General features: G+C 36.4%; 1 protein-coding gene across 1 annotated transcript in view; it reads right to left on the bottom strand.

Annotated features, from left to right (window-relative positions):
* Positions 1-310: 310 nt before the first annotated feature.
* The window catches only part of Stam (signal transducing adaptor molecule), a 37,367-nt gene continuing 21,869 nt past the window's right edge, over positions 311-15,808 (bottom strand). The window contains exons 7-14 of the mRNA XM_090318966.1: positions 15,587-15,779; positions 14,580-14,674; positions 11,101-11,189; positions 9,881-9,968; positions 9,461-9,515; positions 8,646-8,796; positions 3,365-3,540; positions 311-1,228 (exon numbers count right to left, since the gene is read on the bottom strand). Coding sequence (XP_090175092.1) covers positions 991-1,228; positions 3,365-3,540; positions 8,646-8,796; positions 9,461-9,515; positions 9,881-9,968; positions 11,101-11,189; positions 14,580-14,674; positions 15,587-15,779 — 1,085 coding nt within the window. The 3' untranslated portion in view covers positions 311-990. The remainder of the gene's footprint in view (positions 1,229-3,364; positions 3,541-8,645; positions 8,797-9,460; positions 9,516-9,880; positions 9,969-11,100; positions 11,190-14,579; positions 14,675-15,586; positions 15,780-15,808) is intronic.

Below are 15,808 nucleotides of genomic sequence, written 5' to 3'. Positions count from 1 at the left end.
GATACAATGTGTTAAAGACATTTAAAAGATTAATAATGGGGTAAGACAGATGAATCAAATTTTGATTATGTTCCAAAAAATTACAAGAGACTGAAAACGTAGTGTAATTCATGTTTTCTTTCCAGTTCAAACATTTCTATCCATGGCCTGTTTTTGGTGTCACTGCCACCAATGAACACAGAAACAGCCTAGAAACCTACTTAACTATCCAACTAGGAAAAAGTGAAGCGACATTATTTCTTTAAAAATTAGGTATGAAAAAAATGTGATCCTATTTATTTTTGTCTCACGGTCCCACATAGCTCAAGTATCATGCCAAAATATAACAGTTGAAGAGGGAACATTCTCATCTGCTCTAACTGCACTGACAGTTTAGCTACGGTGGCATGATGATACCCTTGTGTACAGAGGTGACAGAAACACACACTAACACATGAGGTTAGCTCACAACCAATACTGCAAAACTGGACCCAAGACAGCAACACCTTCTTGTAAATAAGCTATAAACAATTTGTTTAAAAGGACAGTGTTCTTACCTTAAATTTACACACATTAGGAAATGTGATAGCTGTTCATGATTAAAATAGCAATGTAAATTAATTTAACACACTGTTAAATACATTCACATGATCACCATGGCAATTCAAATGGCCACTAATGAAGTTACATATTAATATATACAGACTGGTTTGTCACAATAGTTTGTAGACCAGGTCATTTTACAAGACAATAAGCTTGTAATGATTCTGATTCTTTGTATTACAAAAGGAATTAAATGTTTAAGTAGTTTCATTTCTCTGGGGGAGGGGACAGGTGAACCGCTAGGAAGTCAGTGCAAATTGAAGAGTTCTACCTTCTGCAGTATTTGACCTTGTCGATCAAGATAGATTCCTGTACATTGACGATGAACAAATCTTAGGACATTAATGGATCTTCTAACATTGTCAGTGGCATTTAGCAGCTATGTGCCACCATGAAGAACACCAGGTCCTATAGCAGAGCCTGCTGGGAATATGACTGCTGTGGCTGAGGTGGCTGCTGGCTGCCTCCTGCTGGAGGCAGGGTCGACGCTGCGAGCGTGTAACTCGGCACCTGGGACATATTAGCTCCAGCACTCTGGTACATGGTGACATCAGTAGGTGCGGCGGCAGCGGCGGCAGCAGCAGGAGGACTATACATAGCAGCCTGGCTGGTATATGCATTTGCTTGAACAGAACTGACCATTGCACTGTGGAGGGGGAAAAATAGATAAATATTCAACTATAAAGTCATTTAGAGATGAATAAGGAAATCTATCTACTGAACTCATTCACTTAAATTCATTTGGCAATTTTAGTAAATATTTATAATGTGTCCAACACTGTCCTCTGAGCTCTCAGGATTCTAATTAATTAACAGGATGCTTATTTATTCTAATTAGAATGACTGGGTGCGGGGGCTCACGCCTTGTAATCCTAGCTACTCAGGAGAATGAGATCTGAGGATCTTGGTTCAAAGCCGGCCTGGGCACTTAAAGAGCGAGAGACTCTTATCTCCAATCAATCACTAGAAAATGGGAAGTGGCTCTGTGGGTCCAGGGTAGGGAGGCAGCCTTGAGCTGAAAGAGCTTAGGGACAGTGCCCAGGCTCAGAGTTTAAGCCCCCCCCAAAAAAAAAGAAAGAAAGAAAGAAGAAAAAAGAAAAGAAACAATTCTAATAAGAGAAAAACAAACAAGTTTCTGTCAATGTGTTATAACTGCTGTGAAGAACAGTCTGATAGGGAGGACTAACTGTACCTGGGGAAATGACTAGTTTATAGGGTGATGGGCCCAGTCCTTCAATAAGAACATTTAAACAGAGACAGAAGATAGACAGGTACCCACCATATCTGTGAAAACTTTGTCTGTAGCAAAGAAAAAGAAAAAAGCCAATGTGAATAGCAAGCAGGCCTTGAAGATGGGGGTAAGGCAAGCACAGTAAGAGTGGCAGAATTGGGGGGAAAAAACTTAAAATATAGAGTGCCTTCAATGCAGTACAGATTCTGGCTTAACTGTAAATGAGATGGAAAGACACGGTTTTGAACAGAAGGATGGCAAGATTTTTTTCTGCTTCTTTTTGGTAGTGCAGGGGATCAAATCCAAGGCACCATGCACACTGGGCAAGTGCTCTGCCACTGAGCTGTATTCTGAGCCTGACAGGAGTTACAGTTTAGCCAACTCACTCTGGAATAAGGACAGAAGAACAAATACTGGAGGAACATTAAATTTTTCCAGGTAAGAGTTGACAAGCAGCCAGAGGCATGGTGAGAATAGAAGAAAAGGGTCAGATTGAATACAAAAATTGAAGATAGTGCCACTAAAATCTGATAATAGACAGGGTAGACAAGAAAAACTGAGGTTTTATAACTGGTTAAATGAAAAAAAAAAACTGGCAGAGTGGTTATTTAGTGAAAGAATTTGATTATAAAAAGGACTGTAAGAGGCCAGGAAAACAGAAGAATGAAACTCAAAGACTAGCCTGGGACACATAAAATAAGATATACAGAAGATAATGCTATTCATCTTCAGTCTAGTAGGGAGGTTATGAGTAGAAATAAATATTTGGGAGTCATAAGCACATACATAGTATTGAGTCGTGGGCTGCATAAAATCCTAGGGAATAACTGCAGACAAAAAGCAAGTCTACACAAGGAACCCTAGATGTCTTAAAATCAGAAGGAGTAAGAGGCCCAAGACAAAACAACCTGAAAAGTAGCAGTGAGACATTAAACTAAGAAACAGCAGCCGTGACCAAGTAAAAAGTATATAACACAATATTAGTGTTATATACCAATATGGAAAAATGTACTGAGATAAGCAAATGACTGCATATTGGGAGATATGGTAGGGAGGTAGTGGATAGCAGAGATAAGAGAAAGAAACTTGCCCTTAGATGAAACTGTAAACCGGGTGGTGGAACTGGAAGTTGAGATAATAAACATGGTCTACAATGAGAATGATGATAGCAAGAGCTAACATTTATTGCATGTTCTGTATGTGCCTAACACTGTGCTACATATATCACCATTGTCATTCCAAATGTGTTGCACTGTGAGACATAAACTTCAAGTCTGTGCTAGTATTTATTTTAGTGACAAACTATCATGCTGCACTGATACAGTACACATATAAAGCTATCACCAAAATATAGTTCCGTGGCTCAGAGGACTAGCTTGTGGCTGGCATTGCACTACTATGAGGTTTTATGTGGATACTACAATGGTCTCTAGTGGCACTGGTGTGTAGACCAATTTTTCCTATCCAGATCCTTGTTTATGGAGCACTGGAAGCAAGTAAGAACATTGACATCATTAACCACAAGTAAGAAAGCATTGATAATCAAATTACGTGGGATAAGAAGCCTGTGTTTGCTGACTAGGAAGGGCAGGACTTGCGGATGGTGGACCAGCTCCTTGGCTGAGAGAAGACAGCTGCTCCGGGGGAAGACTGTAGCTCTGGAGATGGCTCATCTGTGCACCACCTGCCACCAGGTAAGCACCACTGGTAGGAGGCCCTGTATACACCTACAACAGTTAATGAAGAAACACACCCAAGTTAGAAAACTGCTGCATGCATTCCAAACCTTCTCTGCAGAGGCATTTACACCATGAATACAAATTATTCCTTTGGAATCTTACAAGTTATTTGTCAGGAGACATTTTGTAAAATACACTTTCAGCAGACTGTTTCCAGCCCTAACTCTGGTTATTGTATGCTTCTCTTCCCTACAGATGCATAAAAAATTTTACCTTGAAATTTTATGATAATATAATCTCCTTTTAAATTTACTTACTGTTTTTCCACACTGATTTATTTCAAAGTGACATTTTAAGGAAGTGTATTTGTGTTCACTGCTTTAAAGTCACTTATGATTTTATTACTCATAGTTCACACTTTCTAAATTACAATTTAATGAATGTAAAGCAAACTAATTTTCTAGATGAGCACTCTATAACTAGGCTGTGCTCCCGACCCCAAACTAATTTTCTAAAGCAGGGGCCAACAAACTTTCCTATAAAAAGGCCATAGAATGAATATTTTAGGCTTTGTGAGCCACATGGTCTCTGTCACAACTGCTCCATTTTGCAGGGATAGAATGCAGCTATGGCTGATAAAGAAACAAATTAAGAGTTGCTGAGTTCCACAGAAGTTTCTCAGAAACCACCAGCAGCCTAGATCATTGCCTACTCCTATTTCTAAAAACTGTCATTTTCTAAAAGAGATTAAGAGTCCTAAATACCCAAAGTCTTCAACATACTTCTATTTTCTACAGCACATATTTTATATGTGTGACATGAGAACTACTGTTAAGACAGTAACATGTGACCATGAGATGAGGGAAACAATCATGAATTTTAGTTAAGCCACAGGAATAATCCTTACCTCTCAGAATCCAAAATGTGTTCATTATAATCATAGCTATGGCTATTTGCCTTCAGGACTACCTGCCTTCACTGTTCATTTTAAACTGAATATGAATGTTGTTTGACTCAAACTGGTATGAAAACGCTTGTCACCTAGCCTCACATTTCTTAGACTTTGCTACTCATCCACAGAGTGCTAGCCACTCATTTCAGGTGAAACAGACTATGTGAAAAAATTATTCTGAATAAACACTGGGAACATAGTAAGTGAACAGAATAGTATCTAGCTAACTGTTCCTTATACCCAGAACATGACCCATAACCTAGGAAAAAAATGGTCTCTGAAACAGCTATTTGACGTTGAAAGAAGGGGAAAAAAGGGGGGCTCTGTATAATACACGCACTCTAATGTGTAGTTTTCATGGTGCTAGGAATTGAACCATAGGCCTTACATGTGCCAGGCTGCTCTACCACTGAACCACATTTTCAACAATGAATGCACACTAATGTGAAAGCGGGGAGAGGACACCTATTAAAGCAGCTATTAAGAAATACATAGAGCATATATAGCCCCCAAAAGAATAAAATACTTAGGAATTAACTTAATCAAATATGTACAGGAATTGTTTAATGAAAACTATAAAAGCCTAACAAAAGAGATTAAAGAGGACACCAGAAAATGGAAAGCCATCCCATGCTCATGGGTAGGGAGAACCAATATAGTGAGAATGGCCATACTGCCAATGCAATCCCCATCAAAATCCCAAAGACATTCTTTACTAAAATAGAAGATATAATCCAAAGGTTCATATGGAACAAGAAAAGACCTGGAATAGCCAAAACAATTCTAGGCAAAAAGAGCAATGCAGGTGGTATAACAATACCAGAGTTCAAGCTCTACTATAGAGCCATAATAACAAAAATAGCATAGTACTGGCACAAAAATAGACCAGAAGATCAATGGAACACAAGATCCAGAAATAGAACCACATAACTATAGTCAGCTTGTATTTGACAAAGGATCCAAAGATATACAGTGGAACAAACACAGCCTATTCAATTATTGGTGCTGGCAAAACTGGGCAGCCACATGCAGAAAACTAAAAATTGACCCTAACCTTTTGCCATGTTCAAGCATTAACTCAAAATGGATCAAAGACCTCAATGCAGACCAGAAACCTTGAAACTGCTACACGACAGAGTTGGAGAGACACTGGAACTCATAGGCACAGGCAAAAACTTCCTGAACAGAATCCCAGGGTCACAACAGACTGGAGAGAGACTCGACAAATGGGACTACCTAAAAATAAAAAGTTTCTGCACAGATAAAAGCCTAGCTACTAAAGTAGAAAGACAGCCAACCAACTAGGAAAAGATATTTACCAATAATACATCAGACAAATGCTTAATATCCAGTATCTAAAAGGAACTCAAAAACTAATTCCCCTCAAACTCTACAAACCAATCACTAAATGGGCAAGGGAACTAAAGAGAGACTTATCAAAAGAAGAGGTTAAAATGGCAAAAAAGCATATGAGAAAATGCTCATCATCCGTGGTCATAAAGGAAATGCAAATAAAAACAATCCTAGGATACCATTTTACCCCATGGCCAAGATTTTGAACTCAGACAATGACAGATGCTGGAGGAAAAGGAACCCTACTGCATGCTGGTGAGATTGTAAGCAAGTTCAACCACTCTGGAAAGCAGCGTGGAGGTTTCTTAAAAGAAGTGAAAATAGACCTTCCCTACGATCCTGCCATACCACTCTTGGGCATCTATCCTGAACATCATAACCCAGGATATGATAAGGACACCTGCTCAGCTATGTCTATCTCTACACTATTCACAATAGCCAGGCAATGGAAACAATCCAGATGCCCTACTGTAGATGAATGGATACAAAAAATGTGGTATATATATATATATACAATGGAATTCTACATAGCCAACAGACAAGATAAAATAATGGCATTCGCAGGGAAGTGGATGAATCTAGAGCGAATCATGTTGAATGAGACAAGTCAAGACCAAAGGAACAAAAGGCACATGATATCCTTAATATGTGCCTATTAAATCCAAACAGTCCAACAGCAAGGACTCACTATTCACATACCCAATGCTATGGACATGGTATTGGAAATATAAACACAACTACATAGACATAGACATAGGCCACAGAGTATAATGCTAAATGAAAGGACCTCGAGGATATAGAAACAAAAGCCATATAATGAGTGATTGTTGTCCTTATGTACTATATATCTCTCATCTCTTTTGCTGTCCCTTGGTTATCTCATATTGTTACAGTATTTCACCTTGTTATCTGATGTATTGGATATATGCATATTTGGTTATTTGAAATCGGATAGGAAAGGGGGGAAAACAAGATGAAGGGCAGGGGTGGGGAGAGGGAAATGGGGACCAAGACATGAGAAAGGGTATCAATGTATGTGAAGTAATGAATCCTCTATCTGGTTAATATAATGTAACCCTTCTATTAACTACAATAAAAAATATGTGGAAAAAAAGTTGTGACTCTATAGACATGTTTTAACACAGATTAATATGTATCTATGACATACAAACCCTCAACCTAATTTCAATTATGTTCTAAAATCTAAGTGCCAGTGATTGTATATAGAGATTCCCTTCTTGAATACTTGTTTAATATGTCATTTGAAATATGATGTCAAAATCAGTGTTAATAAATTCTTTAATAAAAAAAGAAATACATATAAATATTTAGTTTGTTGGTTTTATAATAGCTTTGCAACAATTTTCCCCACTGTATTTAAGCTGCCTTTTTAAAGATAAGTAGATGTTCATTAGCTGTTTAAAATAGTTTTCCTATCATTGAAAATGGTATGTTTTTTTTTTTTAATTTTTATGCAAATCCTGGGTCTTGAACTCAGGGCCTGAGCATCCTTGGGCTTTCTCAAAGATAGGGCTCTACCACTTGAGCCATAGCATCACTTCTGGCTTTTTCTTTGTATATGCTAGCGAGGAATAGAACCCAGGTCTTCATGCTAGGCAAGCACTTCACCACTAGGCCATGCTCCCAGCGACCAAAATGGTATGATGGTATGTTTTAATCTGGACAGTCTTACCAACTACTTTATCAAAGGCTGTACATATTTAGTGACCACCACTTAATGATCTGAAGATAAATATACCATTGAAACATTATCATAATCTATAACATTAACACATCCATCAATTCATGAGTCCTTTTGTGCTCTCTATTTTGTGTATGTGTTAATAACATTTCAATAATCAGTACCTGTAAGATAGAAAGTATATTCAGAAGAAATAATAACAAGAAATTCAATAAGCTAGGAACCGGTGGCTCACGTCTGTAATCCTAACTACTCAGGAGTCTGAGATCTGAGGATCACAGTTCAAAGCCAGCCTGGGGCCAAAAAGTTGATGAGACTCTTATCTCCAATTAACCATCAGAAAGCTGGAAGTGGCACTACGGCTCATGTGCTAGAGCACTAGCCTTGAGCTGAAGAGCTAAGAGACAGTGCCCAGGCCCAGAGTTCAAGCCCCATGGCCAACAAAATAAAATAAACTCAAGAAATGACAGATACTAAATTAACCAGATAATTACATATGAAGCTTTAAAATATTTAAAATATTAAGTCTCAATTGGAGAGATTCTCATTCAATAAAGCAGGATAAGACCCAGGTATCACTTATCATCATAAGACCAGGGGAAAAACCTTGATGTGGAATTCTGCCACTTGTCCTTGCACTACAGGAATAGTCATTACAACTACAAAGGTTCATATTTTACCCAGGTATAGTGGAGGTACACACTTAAAAACACAAGACTGAGAAAGGAGGAAAATAAGTTCAGGGCCAGCGTGAGCAAAGTAAAAGAGGCATTATCTCAAAAAAAAAAAAAGTTTGCTTTAAGACATTATTATTTAAAGCTGAGTGTTAGTAGCTCAGAACTATAATCCTAGCTACTCAAGAGGCCAAGATCTGATGGCTGATGTTCGAAACGAGCACCAGGCAGAAAAGTCTGTGTCTGTTGACATTCATATCTCCAATTAGCCAACAAAAAAAAATGGAAGTGTAGCCATGACTCAATGGCAGAGCACTAGGCTTGAGCAGAAAAGAGCTCAGGAACAATGTCCAGGACCAACACAAATACACACACACAGAAGTAAGTTTCATATTTTGCAAAACTAGACATTACAAATGATCTCAAATATATTACAAAAATTTTAAGACAAAGACTTGAACTTATGACATACCTGAGAACCAGAAATACCTGGTTGCATATAATACTGCTGATTCTGCAGTTTTGCATACATGGAATACATTGGATCTTCATTCATTAACTTTGTATATAATGAGAGTGCTTCCATCACTTTAACATTAAGTTCTGAGAGTTCTGAATGTTTTCTGAAAAATTATATAGTGATTTGCAACATAACTTATTGCTTAAATAATTCAACATTTAAGTAAGAATATATGAAAACAGTGAGTATCAGCAGACATAATTAATAATTTAACTTATGACAAAAAATGGATTTCTCATCGTAAAGCAGCCAAAACGAATTATTTAAGTTTAGGGTTCTATGCTGAGGAAACTCCGGTTTATTGTACTTAACTAAATCTTGAAATATCTAGGTTAGCTGTTATTAACAGATGCTCTGCCAATTCCACTTTAGGAAGCATTATTATACTAATCAACTCTTATTTTTTAAAAAGATTAAAATGGGGACAGTCAATTACATCTTCACTTTTAAAAACTTATTTGTTGTTGGAGTAATGTATATAGGAAGGGTTATAGTTACATTCTTCAGGTAGTGGTATCTGACAAATGATACCCCTTCTCATATGTTTGTCCCCTTTTCCTTCCCCCACTCCCTAATCATCTTTTTTTTTTAATCTTCACGTTAAAGTAAGGACAAGAAAGTCCAGTTCTTTATATCAAGATGAAAATAATTGAATAAGAGGTAGTTCCTTTGCAGTTTTGAAAAGGCAGACAAGAGCCCACTCTATCATTTGTAGAAATAGTCTCAGTGAAGATGCACAATGCAGATATAGTCCAGGATTCTCTTACCTATCAATATCCTCTAGCTTCTCATCAATAAGAGGTCCCATCTGATGACACATTGCTAAAATGACAATATTGGAAGAAACAAGGAAAAACATAACCAAAGAAATATGAACTTTTGATATTCCTAGGAGAATAAAAGGTTTAATTTGGAGTAATAAAAATTAGAGTAATCTCACATACCACAAACCAAAATTGGTGACAACTTACTAAAATATTGATCTAAAATTATTTTTCATTTTACAAGAATCTAGGACGTCAAATGTAATACAAGTCCTACTCGAGGTTTAAATGGTATGTCTAGAAGTTAAGAAATATTACATTCTAAAGATCACTTGTCAAAAACCATTCTGAATACAGAACACTAGGTATTATCTCTATCTCTAATTACTCTGTTTCCAAGACAAACAGAAAAACCAGGTTTACCTTCCAGATGAAGGAGCTCAGGTAGGTCTGGCTGGTTATCACTGGGGTCTGCACTTTGCAACATCTGTAGCAGCTGGTCCATCTTATCCTACAGGAATTAAATAGTTTAAGGGGGGGGGGAGCAACCAATCTATGAAACACTTATTTTTTTGCCAGTCCTGGGGCTTGAGTTCAGGGCCTGGGCACCGTCTTGGGCTTTATTAAGGCTAGCACTCTACCACTGGAGCCACAGCACCACTTTCAGCTTTTTCTATGTATATGGTACTAAGGAATCAAACCCAGGGCTTTGTGCATGCTAGATAAGCACTCTACCCTACCAGTAGGCCTTGCTACTGCCCCTTCTACGAAACATTTTGTTCTTACCTCCTTACCTAGAAAATGGATTAAAAACTTGTAATTCAGTTTTGGGCAGTCATTTGTTTTTTCTGTGTCAACACCCTTTGTATTCTATTTTGAACTATATAAAGTCAGACCCTTAAAAGCTATTCTGATGTATTTTCAAACTGCTAACAGAGCTTTTCTCAAATTAGAAGAAATAGGACAACTGCCACACTTAAAAGTGAGCTTTCCAATCTCTCTACCATGCGTAGGAATTTCATTTTGGAGCACATGTAGCTTAGCCATGTGACAGGGTGTGGCATCCTTCTCAAGATGGTCTGCTGTGAGTAACAACTCAGTCATTACTTCTTGTTCCCAATGAATACTGTGGCTGTTTCTGTAAAGCCCAAATGAGCTCCATTTCAGCCACTACTCTAATAAGTGGAGCTCTAGGGATTTACCCTATCTTCTACCAGTGTTTTAGTTTGCCACAGAAAGGAAACTAGTTTCCAGTTTCCTTTGAAGGAAAGACTGGACAGTATCTCAAACCAATGACACATATGTATAAAACTGTCAGGCAGTCGGGGCTCATGCTTATAAGCCTAGCTACTTAATAGTTTGAAACTGGGAAGATCATGGTTGAAGTCCAACCTGGGCAGAAAAAATCCTAAGGACTCCATCTCACTGGACAAAGCTAAGCATTCTCAGCCCCATAAACAGGAATTTAAAATAATGAGGTCTTCATTGAGTAAAAATGAGATTAGAGAGAAAGTTTCAACAACCATCTCTGCTTTGGCTTTTTATAATAAGAAAATACTAAATATATGGGTAATCATTTCAAAAGAAAAAGCATTCCAACTTTAGTACAAAGTATAAAATATAGCACCAAGAAAATTACTTACTTCATCAATAAAGGCTGGCTCTGGCTCTGGTTCTATTGTCTCTATTTGAACTTCATCACTAAATTGTACTGTCTTCTTCTCTGTTTTAACTGTAAAATGTTTAAAAATTTGAATTTATTTAAAAATTTAAGTTATAAGGGAAAATTTAGAAATTCCCTTTTATTCCCATCAAGCTAAAACTCAATCTAGGGAATGATTAGACTGCAGATTTAAACAATAATAGCAGAACCTTATGAAATTCTGACAAGATTTCTTAATTTTCTCTTGTAAAGTCTTCATGTTTTCTGAGACTTTATTAAAAAGTTATCTTTCAAAAACAAATGTAAATCACCCACAATAGAGTTCAAACCCAGAACTGTGAGAAAAAAGAAGTCTAAATTAAAAACATCATATATCAGCTCATAGCCCTATATCCCAAAAAGGTAAAATGAGTCAACTAACATCTAAATCTTTTTTTTTGTTTACTACAGAATTCCTCTTATCACAGAGTTCAATATAATGTTAGAAAAAGTAAAGTTTAACAATAGCATAAGTGAATTCTGCAACTTCAAATAAATCCTCTTTTTAAACTACCAGTATTCTTCAAAGGAAAGTCTCACTTAAAGGAAAAAACAAACACTTTACTTCAACATATCAAGTGTGAAAGTCAGCTAGCTATATGCTCTCCAGCACTCTACCATCATAATAACATCCAGGCCAGTGAAGAACTTTGTATATGTCCTTGGCAGAGATCTTAATTCACCAGCAAATCAGCCTGTGTTTCCTAATTACACTTAACTATAAAAAGAAAAATCTGTCATTGGACAGAAAGAGCATTCCTCTCCCTTTTTTTTTTTTTTTTTTTTTTTGCTCACCAAAACAATCTTTAACACCGTTAGGGACAGTGGTGTGATAATGTATACTTTTAATTCTAGCACTCAGAAAGTAGAGTTAGGAGAGCCTCAAACGCAGGGAGGCTAAGCTACACTGTAAATAAGAGCCTATCTTAAAAAGAAACAAACAAACAACAAAACCCCAAAGCACAAAAAATATAATTTAGCAGATATAAGATTATTATAAATTATTGTAAGATTATTAAAATTACATATGGTTTCTAAAAAATTTGATTTTTCATCTATCTAGTAGTAAGATGATTCAGAAATCATAAAAAAAAAATACTAAGAATCCAAAGGGAATGAGAGATGGCAGACCAGAACCAACAATGGGAAATAAACTATTCAATATACTTAATGGAATGTATTATTTCCTCAATGAATCTCCAAAACAATTCTATGTGATAAGTCCATTTTATAAGAAAGATCTTTTAGAAAGATTAAGAGACAAACTAATGAAGAGAAAACCTAATAAACTGCAATGCCTGAATTTGAACGCCCATCTATCTTGTTCTATTAGTCCAAACCACTGGGGTATGGCTTGTGATTTTATTCTGGTGAGACTACCAACAGTGAATTTTGTGCCTTTACATAAAATAGGAAGAGCTGGATTTCCAACATAAGGAGTATATTCATTCTATTCAAATCACCATAAAGCAAATTTCTACAAACAAAATAAATTTCAGCAGATCCATTTTCCTACAGGGGAAAAGAGACATCTGCTTCCAGATATCTTTGCTTCTTATACTGCAATAGAAAGCTGGGACAACATTGCATTGGCTCTTACCCTTAAGAGAACAATACAGCTGACAATGCAGTTTGGAGCCCTCTTCCATAGGGCTACTAATACATACATACATACATACATACATACATACATACATACATACATACATACATACACACACACACACACACACACACACACAAATATATATGACCTTATATATGACCTTATCACAATACCAAACGAGTAGAGCAGATATTTCTATGTGACAGATTATATGCGAATCATTCGAGCATTCACTTTTCAAGTCTGAGAACCATGATTAAATTACATGATCTTGGATCCTCTGTATCTCTTCCACTGCTCTGAGTGACACAAAGTACTACAAAGCTCATAATAAAGTTTCACTGTCATATGATGCAAAGAAGTTGAAACAGATACAATCCATGCTTGAGATCTTAGATCTTGTCTTGAACAGAAGGCCAAAGCTATTTTAATCTTTCTAACACCTAAAACAAAAACCCAAAATTAAAACCCAAACCCCAAAGAACAATACAACCTGCCGAAGTTATTAAAAAGAGTTCTATACAATGCCACTGAAATAAGTTACTACATGTTTTTAGTAATAGCAAAAACAACTGACTGAAAGAATAGGTACCAGAAATCTGTGTCTACAAAAGTGATCCAAGATAATCTTTAAGTAACTGCCAAAAGCAAAGTGAAGGATCTCTTCACTGCTAATGCATGTATTTGCACATCATTTACTCTGTAAATATATATGTAAATATGCGTTGTAGTTAAGGCAGTGCAACTGGAAGAAAAATAAAGATGTTAAGACACAAAGTCTTAAAAATTCTTGTGAACTAAAAACAACTAGGGATGTTATGGCTTGTCACTTTCTCTAGAAAACAAAAAGAGATAACCTGCTGGTGACTGCAGCTTACCAACTTACATAGAAGCTGCAGAAATTCTAAGTCTTTCAGTCACTAACAGAAAGTTTTCCCAGACATGAACATATTTTTTGGTTTTGGTTTTGGTTTTTTGCCAGGAAACTGTCCTTGGGCTTTTTCAAGTCTAGCTCTCTGCCACTTGAGCCATAGTACCACCTCTTGCTTTTTCTATGTATGTAGTACTGAGGAATCAAACCCAGGGCTTCATGTGTGCAAGGTGAACACTCTACCACTAGGCCACACTCCCGGCTCCACATGTTTTCTTAAGTAACAGAAGCGTAAACTTAATGGCTCATATTCACTATGAAATTTACAGTGTCACCAAGGAATGTACCCCAATACTTTGACAGGATACTGGCAATTATATTTCCTGCAACTATTATGGCTGCCTTGAAAACTGCTTTTCCTCCATGGCCTCACATTCTAGTTCTCTTTTCCATATCATCAAAGGCTTTAAAATACAACAAAACAAGCATTATATATTAGTTAAATTCCGTAGTTAAAATGGCTCCTTCTGTATAAGTGACATGGGGACCCAGGATAGTTTTGTTGCTCAGAGGCTACTGCTATCAGGTCTAGGGCTAGACACCAGAAAGTTGACCGGCCCTTTGAGAGGTCACATTGTTTTATCACTCTTCATTAGCTGTAAAGGACACTTGTAGGTAGACTTGCATTTTTATAATGGCATCTCATCTATACAGATACAGATGATATCGAAAAGCCTACAATCAGTCTGAAAATAATCCTGATAAGGGACTTCAATTTTTATTAATTTCTGGTAAATAGTCTAAGAAACTGTAATTTTCAATGAACACCTTGTAATCACTAGCACTTGAAAAGCCATTGCTTTAGAAAGTTGACTTTAACCCAACTTTCATTAAGATTGTGGATTATCTATTACCTGTGGAAAGACTAATAAAAAGCACTTACTCATTTCTGGTTCAGCAGTGAGGTCAGCAGTCACAAAATTAGAAGGAAACAATCCTATGCCTTGATGAGTTTCACCTTTCCACCAGTTAGGATCACTATGAACAAGAAAATGTTTTACTACATTTTCATTTCTATGAATTTTTATCTTTTATAACACATTTCATAAAGAGCACACTTTCAGTGTGTAACCACAAATACCACATATTCTCCATGCTCACTATTCAGAAAGCTAGCAAGTGGTCACTGAGAAAATTTTCAAAGAATAAAAGACTCAAGTTTTGTGTCATTCCAATGATCAAATTTTACATGTGTTTTTCTCTCTACATAAAAATGTAGAGAAAAATGCTACAATCTGACCTAAAATTTGTCTTTTGAAATCCTACGGAGGGGCCTTTGGAAGAAGATTAGGTAACGTGGGGAAAATCAGGAGTATGACTGCCAACCTTAAAGGAGAAGTCTGGAATCTGGGGAATTTGTGCTTTTTCTCCTCTACAACTATAAGAAATGCATTTCTGTTATTTAAGTCACCTGGACCATAGTAGTTTATTATGGCAACACAAAAAGGGTTAGTTGATGACACACGCTACAGAAATAACCCTAAATTAATCTCTCAACTTATTTTTTAAAACCACTTGCAATTTTACCAGTGCTGATTCATTATCACATAAATCACCATACTGTTCTGTGTAAGTAAAATCAACAAATTATGAACTTCAAAACGAGCACACTTTGTAGCCAGTAGATTTTCTAAAATATTTTAAATGATTTAACTATTTATATTAGTAAATGGAACCACAAATAAATAGGCTTCCAAAAAACTTTAAAAAAACGTAAAAGGTGAGAAAAACACTAAATCATAATATAGCCAGTAAACTATCATCTAAACATCTGGTTAACATTTCAATTACATCTAGTAACTGCATTTAATAGGAATAATGTAAAATACAAAAAGTATTGTTTATATTTTCACCAGAATTACAAAATTATAATTTATAATTAACCATTACCTATCATCAAGAACTGTAATAATTTCTCCAGCTTTAAAAGTTAGTTCATTATCTTCAGCAGCTTCAAAGTCATAGATAGCCCGAACTTTTCGGCCTTCATGTTGGTGATTAGTTAGAAGATTGGAGGTACTTGGGTACAAACTGGAAAGGGTTGTTGACTGCTGCTTCTGTTCCTTGAGGGACAGCTCAATGGCTGGAAAATAATGAGTTTTTAAAGACTCC

The sequence above is a fragment of the Megascapheus bottae genome, chromosome 26, assembly GCF_031878675.1.
Source record: "Megascapheus bottae isolate mThoBot1 chromosome 26, mThoBot2.hap1, whole genome shotgun sequence".
Classification (NCBI taxonomy): domain Eukaryota; kingdom Metazoa; phylum Chordata; class Mammalia; order Rodentia; family Geomyidae; genus Megascapheus; species Megascapheus bottae.
This window is presented reverse-complemented; position numbering and strand designations above follow the sequence as displayed.